The 17,672-nt window shown below is 53.7% G+C and overlaps 1 protein-coding gene across 1 annotated transcript; it reads left to right on the top strand.

Moving 5' to 3' along the window:
- The first annotated feature begins 17 nt into the window (after window positions 1-17).
- On the top strand, window positions 18-17,536 carry poe (E3 ubiquitin-protein ligase-like protein poe). The gene is made up of 12 exons (XM_017170094.3): window positions 18-303; window positions 494-588; window positions 779-1,197; window positions 1,262-3,443; window positions 3,499-4,032; window positions 4,166-10,166; window positions 10,230-10,434; window positions 10,497-11,201; window positions 11,260-12,935; window positions 13,156-15,568; window positions 15,681-17,277; window positions 17,339-17,536. The coding sequence occupies exons 1-12, from the start codon at window positions 185-187 to the stop codon at window positions 17,419-17,421; spliced, it is 16,029 nt and encodes a 5,342-aa protein (XP_017025583.1). The 5' UTR covers window positions 18-184; the 3' UTR covers window positions 17,422-17,536.
- Window positions 17,537-17,672: the final 136 nt, after the last annotated feature.

The raw sequence follows: 17,672 nt of genomic DNA, 5'->3' as shown, positions 1-17,672 counted from the left end.
TTAACCTGAAATATTAAATTTCTTAAATGCATAACGACTTTTTTATAATTTTAATTTCCAAATATATATTTAATTTCGTAAGAGGAAGCCCCCCAATGAATGGTATCTTCTCAGCAATCCCATCTGGTCACACTAGCAAGCGTAGACCGAGTACTTTCCGACAAATTGAAATATTTTAACAATAATGTCGGCTCACAGCGGCGGAACTGATTGGAATTTCGTGGTAAAAGCCCTGCTGCAGAACCGCACGGGCGCCCTAAACAAAAACGAAGTTGTTAATCTGCTAAGAGCAATCACACGCTGGTAAGTAGAGGCCCAGAGGAGCTTCATCAGAACTTTTTCACTGCCCCCAATGGCGCAGTGAAAAATAAAGTGCACGAAAAAAAGTGACTTGCAAAATTAAATATGGCCGCCCCGGCGACAAAACTGCAAAAAGCTTTGAAATTTCTGCATTTTCAAAAACTTACTATGCTTCTCCGTGTTTTTCTTGCAGCGAACATGATTTTTTCGACGAGGAAAGCAGTTACACCCAGTTTTACACGGCCTTTGCAGCTCTGGCGGCCGACAAGCTTATGCAAATAAAGACGAGTAAGTGCAGCAGCACCCCCAATGATTTTTTGCTAGGGAAAGAGAGGAGAGCGAAGAGCGACATTGTTTGGCTTTGGCCAAGAAATTACCAATCCCATGAGTGATTCACTCCCACCGATACACGATATATACTATATATACACTATGTATGTATATAAAAATATTTGTTTTTCCTTTGCTTTGTTTTCAGTTTGCCAGACGCAGATTTGCCAGCTGCACGATGCTACCGCGGTGCTCATCCGTTTCATCATCTACCGGCTGCCCCGCGTCTCCGTGTACGAGACCAAGTGGTTGCTGGTGGCCCTCAAGATGCTCTGCGAGGGCAGGGAGAACGTCTCCATGTCGTCGGGCATGTTCGACTACAATGCGGTGGCCACCGTTCTGAAGAGCTGCAAGCACCCAGAGAGCTCTAGCAAGAGCATCCTACCCAGCAGTAGCAGCAGTTCGTCCAGTGGCACGGGTGGCAACGCGGATAAGGATTCACCCAAGCTGGAGATAAAGCGCTCGAGGTCGGATCTGTCCTCGGTGATCCTACAGCAACTGCTGGCTCCTCTAGAGCCGGGAAAGATGACTTGGGTGCCGCTCAGCGAGGAGGTCACCGACTGCACTGTGAGGCATTTATTTAGAATACTTATCCAAATTATTTTATACATATATTTTACTGTATTTACAGGATCAACTTTTGGCGGCCAATGTAGAGTTCTTCCAGGAGCAGAACGGAGTCGATACCCTGCTGGACGTATGTGTGGGTCTTCCCATACTTAATCGCTATCGTTCCAAGTATCTGGAGACCATTAACGGTGGCAAGCCGCTCTACCTGCCACTGACGCAAGTGGAGGCCACCAGCGTGAAATCCAGCATGAATCACATGCTCACCGATCTCAATATATTGAGTCAGGCTCATGCCTTGATAGTGCTTCAGCCGCTCACCCCCAGTCGCATTGAACGGTTGTCCAGTTGCGGGATCGCTGCGCTGTACAATGCCGTATTGGTTTCTATAACCGCCAGTGTGCTGAGCATGTGCCAGACGAGCAGCAGCTCCCAGAAGCAAGGTGCTGCTTCCACCAGTCAGGGAAGCGGTGGCGGAGGGGGAGGCTCCAGTGCTGGACAGAGTAGCAAGGACCATGATGACTTCGAAGAGCAGGCCTGCAGCATAGTGAGCAAGGCTCTGGAGATCTACTCCTGCATCGGAGATCTGTTCGAGTCGTCGGCAAGGATGCATGTGTATCAGAATCATCTGTGCTACGGCAGCTGGCTGCTTATAAGTGGCATCCAGGGGGCCATGGGTGCCTCTGGAAGTGGTACCTCTTCGGACACCTCCTCTAAATCGGCCACGAAAGCAGCCAAGTCTGGAAGCGAGGCAGTAGCTCCTAGTACACCTATAGCCAGGGTCAACCTATTCAAGGTGCAGCAAGGATTTGGAGAGCTTAATGCGGCCATTGCTAACCACAGCATCAAGCTGCTATCGGAACTGATTGAAGATCTAAAGATAGAGTCTGCCTGCGGACCGAGTCCCGAGCCTACTGAGCTGCCGGAGCCGGCGCAATTCGACATCCTCCAGAGCTACAGTTCGCTGGGTAGGATTGTGCGAGTGCTGAACACGGCCACCCTGCATCAGCTGTATACCTTCCTGGCCACGGTGGCGTATCGCAAGGCCTGCACCCAGAGACGAGCCTCTGCCAAGGATCGCGCTGAATGCGAGCCCATCAGCTACTCGGACTCCACCACCTACTTTAACGACTCCCTTTCCTGCTCTGACAACTCCGAGGAGGACGACAGCGAGAGCTATCTAGGACATTGGTTCAAGGAGACACTCTCCCCGGAAACCCATGACGACAATGCCAATACATCCGCCCAAGAACGGGGCGGGGGAGAGCAGAAGAGTTCGCTTGTCCCTAAGCTGGATGAGCCACATGAATATCTAGACTTGGCGGCGGACATATTTTGCTTCTTGGACGAATTCCTGGCCAATAAGCATGCCTACATGCAGCGCTACGTGAAAGCTGGCGTCAGCGATCAGCAAATGCTCCTCATGGCCAATATAATCAAGGATTTTGACAGGGATGTGATGCGAAATGATGGGGATCAGGGCGCGGGAAATACTCCAGCCGGAAATGCTAATGCGGGAGCGGTTTCAGCAGCAGCCACTACGAAGTGGCAAACGGCTATGATTCGATTTTCGGGGTCTGCTGGTCGCTACATCCATAATCTGATCTCCACTTCGCTGCTGTCCGAACAACTGCAGTCCAATCTGCTGCAGCACTTGGCCATCTCCCCCTGGTCAACGGATACCAACACCTGGCCATTGCAAGTTTACCCCAGTACCCTTTCCGTGCTCGTCCAAATCCTGCTGCTGAAGCCCACGCAGGAGAAGGAAGCCGCCTGCCTGTCCGTGTGGCATCGTCTCATCAACACGCTCGTCGAAGGAGTCTGCAATTGGTCGGCCGCCAGTGATGCTGAGTACGAGGATCTAAACATTGAGCATGCCCAGCTGCTGCTCTTCCTTTTCCACTCGCTCAATCTAATGCAAAAGAAGTCGATCCTGCTCCTGACGGCAGGCGGGGTAATACGCTGCGCGGAGGTGTGTCGCGGCATCAGCGGCGATCGTCCGGTGAAAAACAGCCAGATGATGCTGCTGTCGCGGCTCCTGCTGTTCCTGGAGTATCTGATGAAGCACCTATACAACGCCCCGCCAGAACTGCTCGATCAGGTGCGTTGGAATCTTTTCAGCGTGAGCAGTATGCCGGGAACGCAGAAGATTACCGATTTGCTTAACGGCCGCACCAAGTTGAACTCGTACTTCCGTCAGGACATCGAGGAGAAGTTCCGCAAGTCAGCGGGGGAATATGGATCTGGTAAGTCTTGAAACATTCTTGATAATGGACCTCTCTCTAATCCCTTTAATTCCAGCAATTCGTCCCACATTCTACACCCTGGTCATGGCCGATCCCGAAAAGCCCTACTGGGCACAAGAGTTCAAGTTGGATGGCCTGGCTTGGAACTTTATTCTCTGCACTCCGGACAAACTCAAATATCCCCTGCTGGTGGACGCCCTCACCGACATTCTAGCCATTGTCGACATGTCGGCCTTTGCGAAGGACAAGGAGAGCTCCAAGGATGCGAATATGCAGAGTCTGTGTGCAATGCAGTACTGCTTTAGCATTGCCTGGAAGCTGATTTTGGGTCTGCCGCCCTCCACCTCGCATGTGGAGTCGCTGAAGGTTGAGCCAGCACCCAACTTGCACTCGTTGATCTGGAGCATACGCTGTCCCTTGGCCAGTTCGCACTATCTGGTGGTGAACAGCCTGATTAAGCAGGGCATGTACACCCAGTACTCGGAGACGCTGTGGCGGGAGGTGGGCGACATAGCGGGCGACATAAAGTATAGTCTCAAGCAGACCATAGTCGGCGTCGAGGCGTTCAATACGCAGATGAATGGCAATGGTAAGACAATTAAATCTGTTTTGTAGAACAAAAGAACCGGAATATATTCCGGATCTTAGTTTTGCGATTTTTTAAAATTTTGTCGGCCTGTGAAATCGACTCAATATATTAATAATAATATCCACCCCGTTAGGTACTCCTCGCCTATCCGATCTCATCTTGTTTGATTCGCTGGTGGCTCACATGCAGGCCGTGGCCTGGGCCAACAAGGAGGGCTTAAAGCTGCCGCGCAAGGAAACCGATGAAATGGCCAGTGATCAGTCCTCTACTGGAACTGGAACTGGAGCTGGAGCCTCGAGCAACGATCCCGATGTTTACTCCTCCAACGAGTCCATCGATGAGGAGAAGGCCCAGCAGGAGGAGGAGGGCGAGCTGCCAAGTGATCTGCAGAAACATAACCAACTATTGAACGAGCTGATGCTCAAGCTGATGAACTCCTACCGCCTGCTTTCGGTGATTGTTCGTGGCCAGATGCTGAAGCAGTTGTCCAGCTCGACGCCGGAGCAGGCTCTCAATCTGATTGTGCCCATTGTGAGCGATAAGCCGGCCATTATGCTGGAGCTGCATGCAGCCTTCCTTAAGCTCCTGCCAAATGAGGACAAGCAACTAATAGCGAACGAGTGGCCCAAGTGTCTGATGGTCAACGATTCCGCCTTCGATGGCAAGCAGTTTCCCGTGGAACCATATACCCTGAACGTTATAGACGCTCATATTACAGAGCTAACACGCGGTGCGAATTACTCCACGCTGCACACCCTGAAGCACTGCCTCAAGTCCATCCTGCACCTATTCGAGCTTCTCCTGCCGCATTGCTCGCATGGCAACAAGGAGATAGAGTCGCAGTTGAAGGGCTTGCTGATTGCCTCAATGCTGGACATGCGCACGGACTATCTGCAGGGACAGAGTGAGCAGTGCCTGCGGGAGATCCTCAGCGGGCTGACCCTGGAGGCCCAGAAATTGTTGCTCTATGAGCACATGATTGGATATTGCTATCGTATGCTCAAGGAATTTGCAGCCGATCTGCGACAGTCGGCATCCCCGCCTTTGGATCAGGAGCGGTCCATGTTCAATGAGTCCATGCTGTTTGCCGTGCTCAAGACCATGATTAAAATGCTGGACAAACCGACGGGAGTGCAGGCCATGCGGCAGTTCTTTAAGGATCAGAAATCTGGCAGTCTCACCACCCTTCTGCTCTCCTTCACGGGCACCAGTTTGCCCCTCAGCTATGCCCGGAAGATGCTGCAGTTTGTGGAGCGCTTGTTCCAGCAATCCACGCAAGCAGACTCTCAGTTCCTGCACGACGATCTGGTGGAGTGCTTCTCGGAGCTGGCCACAGTGGATGTGGCACGTCTAAAGCTCTGGCTGGCCCACATTATCTACGGGCCCAATGTAAACACTGAAGTGAGCACATCGGAGGCCATGGACACCACCTGCCGGCTGCTGACCAGCATCATGCAGCCTTCGAGCAGCTCCAGCAGTAATGCCCAGACCCCCACCAATATGGCAACAGTTTCCGCCATGCCCAGTATCTCCGATCAGCTGGATGCCATGGAAATTGACTACGACTGTGGAACGGCAGCGGGCGGAGGTGGAGGAGAGAGCGGCGCCGGGGCCGGAGGTGCTGGTGGTGCCAATACCTCACAGATCTTGAGCCTGTGGCAGGCGGCACAGCCAAATCCCTCGGAGGAGTCCTCCCAAGCCTGCTGTGAGCAGTCGGGAAGCGAACGAAATGGAGCTCTCCTGCTGAGCTTTGTCAAATCCTTGGTTAAGGATCAAAGCAAAGCGGCGCAGATAGCTCCACCCCTGTTCCAGGCTTTGCTGCAGCTGGGACAGACTTTGATATCGCCACCCCAGGATACTTGCGACTTTGCGGATGTACTCCAGATAATGATTACCTTGGCAGACGCCATTCCTGCACGCGGTCACGCGGCTCTGTTCAACACCACGGTCCTGTGGCTGGAGCTGGAGAAGCAGCAGCTGCCGGACAAACAGCTGAGGCATGCAGAGAATGTCAGTGCATTGCTACGCTACCTCAGCGAACTCCTGCAGAGCATCGGCTATCGCGGTAGCCGGCAACACATGCCGCCGTGGGATGATGAACTGCAGACGGATCTGGACGAGCTGTATGACGAGTTGGTTGAGGAGGGGGGAGAGCAGGACTCGCTGCTGGACAATGACTCCGACGAGGATACGCTGAACAATAAGCTCTGCACCTTCTCGCAGACGCAGAAGGAGTTCATGAACCAGCACTGGTACCATTGCCACACCTGCAACATGATCAACACGGTGGGCGTGTGCTCCATCTGCGCCCGGGTCTGCCACAAGGGACACGATGTGAGCTATGCCAAGTACGGCAACTTCTTCTGCGACTGCGGAGCCAAGGAGGATGGGTCGTGTCAGGCTCTGAGCCGGCGTCTTGGCAGCGGCGAGGTGAGAGATTCCGCTGGAGTTACCAGCTATCTGCCATCTCATATGAGCCTCCTGGCGGGGAAGAAGCGGAGCAGCCCGCCTGCCATGCAGCAAGTTCCTTCAGCACGCAAGGATTCCCTGAACAGCGAAAGGATCGCTGTGCTAAGCAAGCTTCTGGAACCGTATCGAGAGACCCTTCAGCATCAGGAGCAGTGGCTGCTAGTTGTACGCTGCCTGCTGGAGTACTTTGATTTGCTGCTGCCCTCGATCCGGGAGAACTGCACCCTTTATTCCATTGTGGGCTGTCACAAGCGAGCAACGGCGGCTTTGGAGCGACTGCATCAGCTGGAGCAGAGCTTCCAGGTCACGGATCAACTGATGTTCGCCACCCTGGGCTCCCAGGAGGGTGCCTTCGAGAACGTACGGATGAACTACTCGGGGGATCAGGGTCAGACCATCAAGCACCTGATATCCTCCGGTGTGGTGCGTCGCGTGGCCTTCTGTTGCCTGTCCTCGCCACACGGACGTCGTCAGCAACTGGCCGTGTCCCATGAGAAGGGCAAGGTGACCATCCTTCAACTCTCGGCGCTGCTCAAGCAGGCGGATGCCTCCAAGCGGAAGTTGACCCTAACCCAGCTGAGCTCCGCTCCCATTGCCTGCACCGTGCTCTCTTTAGCCGCCAATCCCTGCAATGAGGATTGCCTGGCCGTCTGCGGCCTAAAGGAGTGTCATGTGCTCACCTTTTCAAGCAGCGGCAGCACCAACGAACATATTGTGGTCAGTCCCCAGCTGGAGAATGGGAACTACATCAAGAAGGCGGTCTGGCTGCCTGGATCACAGACTCTTCTGGCCCTCGTGACCTCGGATTATGTAAAGATCTACGATCTGGCAGTGGATTCGTACAGCCCCAAGTACTACTACCTGGTGGCCTTGGGCAAGATCCGCGACTGCACGTTCATGTACCAGGATGGTCAGTACTACATGCTGAGCTTTGCCAGCTCTGGATACATTTACACCCAGCAGTTGGATCAGCAGAGTCTGGCAGTCCATGGAGACTTTTATGTGACCAATACTTTGGAGCTGAGTCACCAGCACATCAAGGATGTCAACGGTCAGGTGGGTGGCGGAGGAGTGTCCATCTACTACTCCCACACCATGCAGCTGCTCTTCTACAGCTACTCTTCTGGAAGAAGCTTCTTCTCGCCGCTCACGAATGTCAATGACGGGGTGAAGGGCATCTACCATCTGGACACCAATTCGGCCAGCAAATCGGCCTCGAAGGGACCGCTCCAGCCGCTGGTTCAGTGGACCGAGGTGGCCGGCCATCCGGGTTTGGTTTATGCCAGCATGCAGACATCGAATAACCCGATTATATTGATGCTCACGCCGGAAAGGATTTACCTGCAGGAGATAAAGGCGCAGTCGGCCAAGTCGCGCATTATGGATGTGGTGGGCATACGGCATGCCGTGGCCGGAGTGGAGAAGACTACGCTCTTGCTGCTCTGCGAGGATGGAAGTCTGAGAATCTTCTCCGCACAGCCGGAACACACTAGCTACTGGCTGTCGCCGCAGGTTCAGCCCTTTGGCAATCAGCTTTACTCCTCCACACTGATGGTCAAGGGGGGTGGCAATACTAAACCCAAGTCCAGTGCTGGTCCTGGCAAGCTGACCAACCATCGCAAGGCTAGCCAGCAGCAGAAGCAACTGACGGCTGGTGGACAGCCCGTATTTCCCATCGACTTCTTTGAGCACTGCAACATGCTGGCCGACGTGGAATTTGGTGGAAACGATCTTCTTCAGATCTACAACAAACAGAAGCTAAAGACGCGGCTTTTCTCGACGGGCATGTTTGTGGCCAGCATGCGATCCAATGGCTTCACTTTAGAGGTGATCAATAACGATCCCAATGTGGTCATCGTGGGCATAAGGGTGTTGATAGGCACCCAGGATGTGCAGCGAGCACCGCTATCGGTGACCATTCTGGAACGCACTATACCCACGCCAGTGAGGCGAGCCCGCTGGTTTGACATACCGCTGACCCGGGAGGAGATGTTCCAGTCGGACAAGATCCTCAAGGTGGTCTTTGCCAAGTCCCAGGACCCACAACATGTTACATTGCTGGATTGCATTGAGGTCTATGGCAAGTCTAAGGAACTGGTGGGTTGGCCAGATGAATCCGAGGAAGTTGCTGCCCCAGGATCAAGTGTGCCGGCCGTGACCTCAGCCCAGGCGAGCAGCGCCAACTTTGGCGAGGGATTCAATTGCATCACCCAACTGGATCGCATGGTCAATCACCTCCTGGAGGTGATGGACTGCGCCCTGAACCTGCTGGGTTCCGGAGTGCCAGCTGCCATCCGTCATAAGGCCATGAAGACGGCCAGTGCCCTCCTGCTGCTGCCCACCCCCAATCCAGTCCAGACCCAAGCCCGTTACGTGCTGGCCACCCTCTATGGCAGCCGGATGTCGTATCACAGCTACAAGGATGGTGTGCTATTGCAGTTCGTTCACGGAGAGCTCCAGGCTCTGCAGCCGAAACTGGAGAAACTGGAATCTCTGCAGGAGATCGATCCGGAGGCCTTCTACCGTCTGATACTCCTTGTTAGTGGCATTGCCAACGCTCGCCCACAGTCGCTGGCCAAGATCTGCCAGGAGAACAACTACGACATTGTGCCATCCATCATGAGCTTTGTCCTGGAGCTGCACAAGGTCACCCCATCGCTGGATGAACCCACGAATATTGTGCGACGGGGCTTGTGCCAGGCGGAGACCATTGTTCACTGCCTGGTGGAGATTATGTACGGATTTGCATTGGCTGATCCCTCCCAGGTTGGTCGTATGACCAAGTACTTTATTGATCTGCTCAAGCACGATGCCAGTGTCATAAGCCACAGTGCCAAGGAGGCGCTGATCCTGCTGTTGAGTCCGCGATTAAAGCGCCGAAAGGTGGCCATTGTTACGCCGCCGGCCTGCTCCACACCAACGCCTTCAACCTCTGCCATGCAGGCGCTGCAAGCGGTGGCAGCCTCGACGGCCAATGACATTATCGAAGAAGCTGCTACCGTTGCCGTGGATGCTGCAGTTGGAGGCAGCGGCGGCGGCGGAGGCGGTTTGCCCGACCCCAATGCCGAGGCGGAGGGAGGTGTCGCTGGTGTGGGTCAGCAGCAAATGCTGGAGAACCTAGAGGCCTTCATGGGCTTTCCCCGACTGCTTGGTCTGCCCGAGGATGCTGACGATGAGGCCATCATGGACATTGCCATCGCCTTGAGCCTGCAACAACACGAAGGAGACGGGAATGCTCTTCAGGCTCTCCTGGAAGGAGCGCCAAATCTCAATGGCATTCGACAGGCAGCCGTCATGGCAGCTGCAGCCAATGCAGCAACAGCCAGTGTCTCCGCCGGTGGATCTGATGACGACGAGGGCTCCAATGTGGCCACTGATGGATCAACATTGCGTACGTCGCCAGCAGAACCAGCCGGCAGTGGGGGCTCGGAGAGTGGCGGCAGCGGAGTGGAAAGCATTGGAGGAACATCTGCGAGAAGCAGCAACTTCGGTGATCATGCGAATGCCTCGCCTCCGCGACAGGGCTCCACCAAGGATGACCAGGAGCAGCCTGGTCCCAGCGGGGCTGCCTGTTCCGGTGGAGCCTCTGGGCTAAGTGCTATGAGCAGCAGTGAGGATAACGAGATCAACGAGGACGATAAGCTCAGCAAGCTACATGATCTGAGGTTAGTTTAGTAATTAAACTGTTCATCTTTAGGTAAAATATTCCTTCTTTTCTTGGCCTGCAGAATCGCCGTGCTGGAGAGCATCATACAACACCTCGGCACCTTCGATCTGTGCAATGGCCTGCAGGCCATTCCCCTTATCCAGGTCATACTCATGCTGACCACCGATCTTAACAGCAACAATGAACGGGACCAGCAAGTGCTCCAAGAGCTGCTTAGCGCCCTGGTAGACTATGTGGAGATTGGCAAGCGAGGAGCGGCCTCAAGGGTGAGTATATATATATATATCCTTTTAAGGAAAGATTGAAAATTATATACATTTGTGATTAGATGGAAACCAAGTGCCCTGGCAACGAAGTGCGTCTCGCTTTGCTCTCACTCTTTGGCGTGATGATGGGCAAGACCAAGTCAAAGCAAACAGGCACAACTTCACCGCCGCATCAGTTCAAGGATAACACCTCCTTTGTGGCCAGCACCACGGCGAATGTGCTTAGCAAGAGCGGCGCCTTTGTATTTGCCTTGGAGGCTCTTAATACTTTGCTGCTTCACTGGAAGAAAGTTTTGGGTGATCCCTATGCTGCGGGTGGTGGCGTGAGCGCCGTACAAGCAGCTCAGAGTAGCGGCAGTGGCAATGGAGCTTCTGGCACGGGTGTGCAGCTCCTAAAACCGATTAAACATGGTCCCAAACCCGACATATCTATACTGATACCACACAACTACCTGAAGAACTACCCGGACATCTTCGAGTCCTACGATGGACTGCTAACCGAGATCATTGTCCGCTTGCCGTATCAAATTCTACGCCTGAGCAGCGCCCATCCGGACACCTACGACAGTAGCTTCTGCGAGTCCATGACCTTCACCCTGTGCGAGTACATGATGCTCAACCTAAACACCTTGCTGCGGCGGCAGGTGAGGAAGCTGCTTATGTACATTTGTGGCAGCAAGGAGAAATTCCGCATGTACCGCGATGGACACTCCCTGGACGCTCACTTCCGGGTAGTGAAGAGAGTGTGTAACATCGTGAGCAGCAAGGTGAGTCTTTTGCCTTGTTTTTACATAAATATTGGTTTATATCACAATTTATCTTCAGACTGGTGCCCCATACAACGCCAATCCTCCTTTGCTCACTTACGATTCACTGGTAGAACTCACCGAGCACCTGCGAACCTGCCAGGAGATTAGCCAAATGCGCACTGGAAATTGGCAAAAGTTTTGCGTTGTCCACGAGGATGCTCTGGCCATGCTGATGGAGATCGCTTGCTACCAGTTGGACGATGGCGTTTCCCCTATTATTATCCAGTTGCTGCAGGCAGCTGTGTGCAATCTGCCCGCCAATGGTGCTAATGGATCGAAACTGCCGCAGCCTTTGCCTCCAACCTCTTCTTCCTCGTCCTCAAGCAAGGCGCGAAGTGACCGGGAGAAGAGCGAGGATACCGATGCCTACTACTCCAAGTTTGATCCCGCCCAGTGTGGCACATTTGTGCACCAGATCTTCAGGTATGCCTGCGATGCCTTGATCATCCGTTTTGTGAGGATCTTCCTGCTGGAGAATAACATCACCCAGCTAAGGTGGCAGGCCCACTCCTTTATAAACGGACTCTTTGAGCATGCCAACGAGAGGCAGCGTGAGAAGCTGCTGAATATCTTCTGGAATCTGTGGCCCCTGGTGCCCACCTATGGCAGGAGGACAGCTCAGTTTGTGGACCTGCTGGGCTATCTAACACTGAGCACCAAAAGCATTACAGACCGCCTGCCGGAGTTCGTGTCGCGGGCTGTGGACGTGCTCCGGCAGCAGAATGAACTGCTCTGCAAGCATCCCAATGCGCCCATATACACCACCTTGGAGTCCATCCTTCAGGTGAATGGCTACTACCTGGAATCGGAGCCGTGTTTGGTTTGCAACAATCCGGAGGTGCCGATGGCCAACATCAAGCTGCCGTCGGTCAAGTCGGACTCCAAGTACACCACCACCACAATGATCTACAAGCTGGTGCAGTGCCATACCATCTCCAAGCTGATTGTGCGGATCGCCGACCTAAAACGCTCCAAGATGGTGAGGACCATTAATGTTTACTACAACAATCGCAGTGTCCAGGCAGTGGTGGAGCTGAAAAATCGCCCAGCGCTGTGGCACAAGGCTCGCTCCGTGTCCCTGCAGTCAGCACAAACCGAACTAAAGATTGATTTTCCTCTGCCGATCACCGCCTGCAATTTGATGATCGAATTTGCGGACTTCTTTGAGACTGTAAGCGGTTCCAGTGAGAATCTGCAGTGTCCCAGATGCAGTGCAGCAGTGCCCGCGTATCCAGGAGTCTGTGGAAATTGCGGCGAAAACGTTTTCCAGTGCCACAAGTGTCGGGCAATTAACTACGACGAGAAGGATCCCTTCCTCTGCCATTCGTGTGGCTTCTGCAAGTATGCAAAGTTCGATTTCAGCATGTATGCTCGCGTCTGCTGTGCTGTGGATCCCATCGAGTCGGCCGAGGATAGGGTCAAGACGGTATCGCTGATACACAGCTCATTGGAAAGAGCGGACAGGATATACCGACAGTTGCTGACCAACAAGCAGATGCTGGAGCTGCTCATACAGAAGGTGGCCGAGCACAGGAGCAGCGATCGCCTTGTGGAGGACAACATGGCCAGCGTGCACAGCACCTCGCAGGTGAACAAGATCATCCAGCTCCTGGCCCAGAAGTATTGCGTGGAGTCGCGCACTAGCTTCGAGGAGCTGAGCAAGATTGTGCAAAAGGTCAAGGCGTGTCGTAGGTGAGTTATGGGGGAAAAGCGTTTATGAAGAATTGTTTATATTTAAGGATATACATTTGGGTTAAACCATGTGACGGTTAAAAAAAAACGAAAAAGGATTTGTCTATATTCGATGTCGTTACAATGTTAGATTACTGAGAACACACGCTCCTTACTCTTGCAATCGTTCATCTTACTTTATCTTATTTAATCTTATGTTCTCCTCCACTTAACTTTCCAGTGAACTGGTGGCCTACGATCGCCAACAGCAGGACCAGCCACCGATTAATCCCGGATCGTCATCCGGAGCCGAGATTCCCACCACGAATCGCTGCTATGGCTGTGCCCTGGCCTCCACTGAGCAGTGTCTGACCCTTTTGCGGGCTATGGCCTACAACTATGACTGTCGGGTTGGTTTGTATAGTCAGGGACTGGTAAGCGAACTAGCCGAGCACAATCTGCGCCGGGGAACTCCACAGATTCAGGAGGAGGTGCGCAACCTATTGGTTGTGCTGACCAAGGACAATGCTGTGGCCTGCATGCATCTGTTGCAGTTAGTAACGGCTCGGGTGAAGAATGCCCTGATGGGATCGATTCCTTTGATCAGCATGGAGGCTGCCGTGCATCAGGAGATGACCTTGCTGGAGGTGTTGCTCGGTCAGGACGATGTGTGCTGGGAATACAAGCTTAAAGTCATCTTTGAGCTTTTCATAAGCAACTGCCGGCTGCCCCGTGGCCCGGTGACTTCGGTGCTGCATCCCTGCCTGAGGATTATGCAGAATCTCATCTGCCCGCTGCTGCCCAGCAGCAAGCCCAACCAGCAGAAGGTGGCCACCGCCGATCTGTGTAGCATAAAGCTGCTCGAAGGCAACACAGTGGACTACCGGGCCTGGCTTAACTCGGATAGGAATCACGAGTACGCCGCCTGGTGCAGCCGGATGCCAAAGAACAGTAGTCAGGCCAAGCAGAAGAACGCCAAGGAGCAGGCAGCTCCAGCAGAAGCACCGCCGAAGAGCAAGCGCGAGGTGCGGGCCACTTACCTGATGGAGAAGTTCGGGAAGCGCTGGCGGGAGCGAGTGCTGGACAAGCAGCGAGTAACCAAGCCGCTCGTGTTTAATGCCAAATGGATCCAGCCCTTGCTGTTCAATGCCAACTCCCGATTCGGACGCCAGTTGGCCTGCTCCCTGCTGAGCAGTCTGAGCAGAACCAACGAGCGGAGGCAGCAGGCCCTGAACATGCTCACCTCGTTTCTGAAGCATGTGGGCGAGGCCGGGGAGGCCAGTGCCGAGTACTTGATGCTCTACAAGAGCATGGCCACGGAGCAGCCTTGGCTGCAGTATCTCGTCCTCAAGGGTGTCCTGGGTCAGATATCCCAGCTGCTGGCGATTGAGATAAGCAAGGTTCATCGCATGGAAGAGCACTCGCTCTCATCGGATCTCTCTCTAGGCTACGCTCTGCGTCAGTACGTGGAACTGCTGTGGCTGCTCCTCGAGTGTCCCAACATTCGCAGGACCTACAAGACCCGCATGCTGGGACCCGTTCTCGAGAGCTATCTGGCCCTAAGGAGCCTGGTGGTGCAGCGCACGCGACTCATTGACGATGCCCAGGAGAAGCTGCTCGAGATGCTGGAGGATATGACCACCGGCACAGAGGAGGAGACGCGTGCATTTATGGAGATTCTCATCGACACCGTGGAAAAGACTCGAATGAATGACATCAAGACACCGGTGTTCATCTTCGAGCGGCTGTATTCAATCATCCATCCCGAGGAGCACGATGAAAGCGAGTTCTACATGACACTGGAGAAGGATCCGCAGCAGGAGGACTTCCTGCAGGGCCGTATGCTGGGAAACCCGTATCCCTCGAGTGAAATGGGCCTGGGGCCACTGATGCGCGACGTCAAGAACAAGATCTGTACTGACTGTGAACTGATCGCCTTGCTGGAGGACGACAACGGCATGGAGCTGCTGGTTAACAACAAGATCATTAGCCTGGATCTGCCCGTCAAGGATGTGTACAAGAAGGTGTGGCTGGCCGAGGGCGGCGATCGAGATGCCATGAGGATAGTCTATCGCATGCGTGGTCTCCTCGGCGACGCCACCGAGGAGTTTGTGGAGACGCTGAACAACAAGAGCCAGGAGCAGGTGGACACCGAGCAGCTGTACCGCATGGCCAATGTCCTGGCCGACTGCAATGGCCTTCGTGTGATGCTAGACCGTATCGGCAGCCTGCAGCGCATCTCGCGCAATCGAGAGCTTATCCAGGTGCTGCTCAAGCTGTTCCTTATATGCGTGAAGGTGCGTCGCTGCCAGGAGGTGCTCTGTCAGCCCGAAATTGGAGCCATCAACACATTGCTCAAGGTGCTGCAGATGTGCCTGCAGTCGGAGAACGATTCGATACAGTCGGCGGTCACCGAGCAGCTGCTGGAGATCATGGAGACCATACTCTCGAAGGCGGCTAGCGATACGCTGGACTCCTTTTTGCAGTTCTCGCTGACCTTCGGTGGACCCGAGTACGTGACCGCTTTAATCTCCTGCACGGATTGTCCGAACGTCAGGAATAATCCCTCGGTGCTGCGCCATCTCATTCGTGTCCTGGCTGCCTTGGTTTATGGAAACGAGGTGAAAATGGCCCTGCTCTGTGAACACTTTAGGGTGAGTTGTCCTGAGATTCCTTGGAAATAGTTAAAAGAAAAAATTGACCACCAACTTGTGGCTGATATTCTCCCTTACGGAAACTATCACTAAAGACAATTTTCCTTTTCAGAACACCTTGAGCTTCAAACGCTTCGACAAGGATCGCACGCCCGAGGAAGAGTTCAAGCTGGAGCTTTTCTGTGTTTTGACCAACCAAATCGAGCACAACTGCATCGGCGGCACGCTCAAGGACTACATTGTGAGCCTGGGCATCGTGGAGCGATCCCTGGCCTACATCACCGAGCATGCTCCCTGTGTCAAGCCCACACTCCTGCGCACCGACTCCGATGAGCTGAAGGAATTCATTTCGCGTCCGAGCCTAAAGTACATCCTCCGCTTCCTTACCGGCCTATCAAATCACCACGAGGCCACCCAGGTTGCCATCAGCAAGGACATTATACCCATTATCCATCGCTTGGAGCAAGTCTCCAGTGATGAGCACGTCGGTAGTCTGGCCGAGAATCTCCTGGAGGCCCTTTCCACAGACGCGGCCACAGCGGCGAGAGTACAACAAGTGCGTGACTTCACCCGGGCGGAAAAGAAGCGCCTGGCCATGGCCACGCGTGAGAAGCAGCTAGATGCCTTGGGCATGCGCACAAACGAAAAGGGTCAGGTGACGGCCAAGGGATCTATTCTGCAGAAGATCGAGAAGCTGCGCGATGAAACCGGCCTGACGTGCTTCATTTGCCGCGAGGGTTACGCCTGCCAGCCCGAGAAGGTGCTGGGCATCTATACGTTTACCAAGCGCTGCAATGTCGAGGAGTTCGAGCTCAAGTCGAGGAAGACTATTGGCTACACCACCGTGACCCACTTCAATGTGGTCCACGTGGACTGTCACACATCCGCCATACGCCTGACTCGCGGAAGGGACGAGTGGGAGCGGGCTAGTCTGCAGAATGCCAACACCAGGTGCAATGGTCTTCTGCCTCTTTGGGGTCCCGCCGTGGGAGAGGCAGCCTTCTCCGGTTGCATGACCCGGCACAGCAGCTACATGCAGGAGAGCACCCAGCGTTGCGACATCTGCTACACAAGCAGCGTGCATGACCTAAAGCTGCTGCTGGTGCGGTTCGCCTGGGAGCGCAGCTTCCACGACGATGCCGGGGGCGGGGGTCCCCAGTCTAATATGCACTTTGTGCCCTACCTGCTCTTCTATGCCGTCTACCTGCTGCTCTCCTCCCGCTCGGCGGCCAGGGACAGCAAGACGCTGCTCACGTACTTGCAGGCGGAGCCCGGCGAGAAGTGGCTGGAGTGTGGCTACGAGGTGGACGGTCCCCTATACATGGCCACCATATCCCTGTCGCTGCACAGTCGTGAGCTGTGGAACAAGCACAAGCTGGCCCATCTCAAGCGGCTGTTGGCGGTGGCGCAGGCCCGTCACATCTCACCGTCGGTGCAGTGCAAGGCTTTGTTGTCACCGGCGGATCGTCAGGAGAAGGATTACAGTGTGTATAAGCCGTTCCTTATGATGTGGGCCCTGGTGGACTTGATCTACAACGACCTCTTCAATACGGTGAGCACGACCAAGGAGGAGGATTGGCCAATCTCGCTGTTTGACTATCTGCGCAAAAACGACGAGGCTATGTTGAAGTCCACGGACAACATTCTGAAGACTCTGACGGATGAGTTCCTGCCCTGCACTTCCTTTGGGGAATTCTGCGATGTGGCAGGTTGGTTTCTCTAATTTTTTATTTATATTTTGATAATTAACTGCTTCCTTTTTGTCCTTAGGCCTTCTACATCTCATTGAGCAGCCCGGCGCCTTCATCGAGGGGATCCTCGCAACCCTGCCTTCAACCACGAGCTCTAGTTAAAATATGCAATCGTTGATCCTAACCGACTAAGCCCTTGCTTAAAATCTAATACATATATATATATTTATCACCTAAAACTATTTAATCAATAAAAATTATTCGTTTGCACAATGAATTTAAATATTTCCGAGTTGTTTGTTTTCAAGGAGTAAGAAAGTAACTTGTCCTTTCATAAGAGGTGGAAGAATTATGTGGCATCTCCATATGCAACGGGTTAACGCCACGTAAAAAGAGAGTATCTTCCAATAATA

The sequence above is a fragment of the Drosophila kikkawai genome, chromosome 2L (assembly GCF_030179895.1).
Source record: "Drosophila kikkawai strain 14028-0561.14 chromosome 2L, DkikHiC1v2, whole genome shotgun sequence".
Lineage (NCBI taxonomy): Eukaryota > Metazoa > Arthropoda > Insecta > Diptera > Drosophilidae > Drosophila > Drosophila kikkawai.
The sequence above is the reverse complement of the archived record's forward strand: the minus strand, read 5'-3'. Positions and strand labels throughout refer to the sequence as shown.